The following is a 3,735-nucleotide window of genomic DNA, read 5'->3' as shown; positions in this document are numbered from 1 at the left end:
GATATGTGTGTATGTATATATGAAAAATGTTGACCATTCAGAATATCAAATGTTATTTGACATTTTAGAAAGCAAATGTTATTTGACTTTTAAAAAAATAAAGATCATTTGATATTTCGATCAGAAAAACAAAAATTATTTAACCTTTCAATAAAATAAATTTATTTGACCTTTCAGAATACCAAAGATCATATGACATTTCATAAACTATGGTTATTTTGTTTATTAATTTTAGTGAAATGTATTAAATCAGTACTGATTTTGAGTGTATTAAATGTTTTATTAGTAAAAAATGTCATAATTTATTTTTGGTTCGTGACATTTGTAGGCATAATGAATTAAAAATATGGATTATGCTTATCTATATATTTTTATATTATATTATTATTCAAAAAAATATTTTTTTTATATACGTAAATAATTATATATCTATTATATTTCGAGTTATTACATATTTTGGGTCAAATTTGAGTCAAAATTTTCATATTTGGATCGAGCATGAGTGGAATTCTTCATATTTCAGTCAAATTTGAGTCAAGTTTTTCATTTCCCCTTTGAGGTTTACATATCGAGTTGGGTTACGATTTCTCTCGCTCTTGCGGCTCTCGTTCTCTCTCTAGTCGAAGCCGCGAACTACTGATGCTGTGGTTGGATAAAATGGCCGGATCCAGAATCTGATTCTAGAATATAGTTGTCGTCCACGAAAATCATTCTGGCGGCACGGCAAGCTTTTCGAGGACGATAGGTAAGCCATCTGAGTCGATTTTCTTCCATGTTTTTGTTTGTACTGTGCAAATTTAGCTTCAGAATATAGAATCTTTACCCAACGAACGAATTTACCATGCGATTTCAACCACTTTAATATAAGATCCATGTTTGGGTTTGTATGCGGTCGTTTCCCCCTTTTGCACTGCGTTGGGTAATGTGGTTTGCTGAGTTTTTCAATTTTTTGAACGCGGTTTAACGTTATTGACTTCCTAAAACACTCAAATTCCTTGGATTGTGTTTATTTTGCCATGTCCAATGCATGTGTACAATAAAATTTCATATTTATGGTATTTGTTTTAGCATGCAAATGGATTAACATCCGAACATTGAGTTTCATTATCAAGCTCGCAATATTTTATTCGCAAAAGAAAACGAAACAAATATCAGTTTGATGAAAAGTATTGGCCGAAGTTTTCTTTTTAAACTGAAGCTTGAAAATATTCAGTTAAGTGAATAACAAAAGTAAACAGATGTTTATCAAGTAAGAAATCTAACCCAAGCTCACTCGAAATTTATATGGCCGTTAGATAAGAGTACGCTGGAATAACTTGGCATGAATGTTCAAACTGAATAGGTAGAATTCGAGCCTGTAAGGTATGCTTAGCTCCACTTTTTTCCACCCCTGAATTTGACTACAGAAATAAATTAACAAATAGAGGCTAGATCCGCCTCTTTGGCCTAAATAGTTTGCTTCAAATCAATTCTATACAACTCACCTACGTTAAAAAATCAAAACCACTCTCTACACATTCCAAAACTGTTAGCATATAGATTAAACTGATAAAACATGAAAACAATTTTAGAGTGTCACCTCCTGAAGATTGTATAAACCATGTTAATTGCTTTGAAAACATGATATAAATAGTCCACATTCTCAAGCATTCCATCACAGAGCAGCCCTGCTCTGCAATAAAAGAAGAGAAGAAAAGGTGCAACTCAAATTCATTAATCCCTCATGTAACTATGAATATAATTTTGCAATTAACAATGAAATCTCATCACCCACAAAAGACAAAGGCATGATCAAGTTCTTCTTTGTTACCCGCATATCGCTACCACTGGTCTTGATAAGAAAAGAGGCGAAACTGATGGAGAGCGGGATTGGGGTTTGTTCGACTACAATATGAAGGAGAATCATGCTAACAAATGTGCATTGAATTTTATGCACTCACCGTGTTTGAGCCTGTGGAGTGCTGGACTTGTATATAAGCTTCGAAGTTAAATCTGCTTCTGCGTACAGATTGAATGGGATGGAGTAGTTTGCCGTATTTGGTGGAGAGGGGATGATGTTTTCGGGTTTGGAAAAGTGAAGGGTATTTTGGGTATTACAAAATTTATAACCATTTTTATTATCCAACTTAAAATCATACCAAACATAATATATTTCATCACTCAACTTTACTTATCTCACATCTTTTATTTTCTTATCGCTCTTATTAATTATTCTCGAATTATCGTATTCTAGTAACCAAACGGTAAGCCATATTGGGATTATTAAAATCATAATTTCAGTTGTGAAACGAAGCTCATACCCAAACCGACTGACCCTGCGTCTCATTAACGCTTCCATTAACGTTTTAGTACCATTCTCCAGGCAGACGCAAAATAAAAATGGCGGAAAATATTTACACCCAACGCCCTCTATTCGGCGGTGCAATCACGACTTCTTTCCCCGTGCGTTTTGAGGTTCGCTATTTGTTTTCTTTGGGAGGGCTGAGGGGAATAATTTGCTTTAATTGATGCTTTAGTGTGTGTTAAACATGTGTTAAATTTGTGTAGGATGTCAGTGACATACGGCAAGTTCCTGATCATCAGGTCAGTTACATCTTGTCAGTTTTTACGACTTTGTGTTTCATGCTTGTGTTGATCAAATTTATATGTTCTACAGGAGGTTTTTGTAGACCCAACACGCGATGAGAGCTTGGTATTTGAACTGCTCGAGTTGAAGGCCAATGTGGCGGATCAAGGAAGTGCCACATGGTTTCTTAGAGACCTTGCCAGTGAGCAAGATGCTGAGGGGACGGTGGTAAAATTTTAGTTTTATTTTTTGATTCATTGAATACTAGTCCATTGATTATGTTTTATCAGTCAATGATCAAGTTTGACGTTTCCCTATCACAATAACATCCTGTTACAATAAATGAAGGTGCTCGAACAGTCGGGGATATTTGAGGCTTGTCAACTGAGGTTTAGAGACACTCCTGCTACCATTACTACTGCGGTTGGACAAATGGTGTGCACAACTTTTCATGAGCTGTTTCCAAGTTGATTCACTGCAGTTCCTTGGATGATGTAATTCTTGTTTTCTCCCTTGCTCTGTAGGCTGTGTTGAAGGGAAGACAGGGAAGGGAAGCACAGAACGTGGTAAAGGTAAGCACTTTTCTTGTTTCTAACTGCCAATATGTAAGCTTGTTTCTGGAGTCTCAAGGCACTGTTTTTTCTAGGTTTATCTAGCTAATTTACGCCTCAAGGAAGTTGTAACAGATGTTCTGATCACTGCTTACGAGCCTACGTTGATAAAGTAAGTTGAAAAGCTCAATCACTTATTCGTATTTTCTTCTCGTTTCCCTCCACATTGCCTAATATATCAATTGTTGCCACCATTTTTTGTTCATTGCATTGCTTTTCTTATTATAGCCCTTTGAGTGAAAGTGCTGCTGCGGTTGGTGCTGGCTTAGCAGTACCTGCTATACAGCCTGGTTTTACGCCAATGGCGGAGATTTTTAAAGTCACCGTCTCTAATTTCAAAGTGAATGACTGGAGTCTTTTTGGTGCTGCTGCTTGATTCTAAATTTGAAAGACTGAATCTTGTTTTTATGCTTCAAATTTGAAGAGCGACCTGCTCCCTACCTACCCAAGTCCCAACCACACCATCTTTGTTGTATATTTATGAAACCACAATATTGGGTTTACTCGTATATCTTCAATCTGATGCCCAGAATCGAGAATCAGACGGAAGTTGTCTGA

General features: G+C 35.9%; 1 protein-coding gene across 3 annotated transcripts; it reads left to right on the top strand.

Moving 5' to 3' along the window:
* Window positions 1–549: 549 nt before the first annotated feature.
* On the top strand, window positions 550–3,735 carry LOC140956594 (uncharacterized). Of its 3 annotated transcripts, none has more exons than XM_073413400.1 (8): window positions 550–745; window positions 2,363–2,454; window positions 2,548–2,583; window positions 2,657–2,794; window positions 2,915–3,001; window positions 3,091–3,138; window positions 3,213–3,289; window positions 3,406–3,735. In XM_073413400.1, the coding sequence occupies exons 2-8, from the start codon at window positions 2,380–2,382 to the stop codon at window positions 3,551–3,553; spliced, it is 609 nt and encodes a 202-aa protein (XP_073269501.1). In that variant the 5' UTR covers window positions 550–745; window positions 2,363–2,379; the 3' UTR covers window positions 3,554–3,735. The 3 variants fall into 3 exon arrangements, with proteins under 3 accessions (XP_073269501.1, XP_073269503.1, XP_073269502.1); XM_073413402.1 differs by having other exon boundaries at window positions 558–745; window positions 2,367–2,454; XM_073413401.1 differs by having other exon boundaries at window positions 558–745; window positions 2,350–2,454.

This window comes from Primulina huaijiensis, chromosome 14 (assembly GCF_012295235.1).
Source record: "Primulina huaijiensis isolate GDHJ02 chromosome 14, ASM1229523v2, whole genome shotgun sequence".
Classification (NCBI taxonomy): domain Eukaryota; kingdom Viridiplantae; phylum Streptophyta; class Magnoliopsida; order Lamiales; family Gesneriaceae; genus Primulina; species Primulina huaijiensis.
The sequence above is the reverse complement of the archived record's forward strand: the minus strand, read 5'-3'. Positions and strand labels throughout refer to the sequence as shown.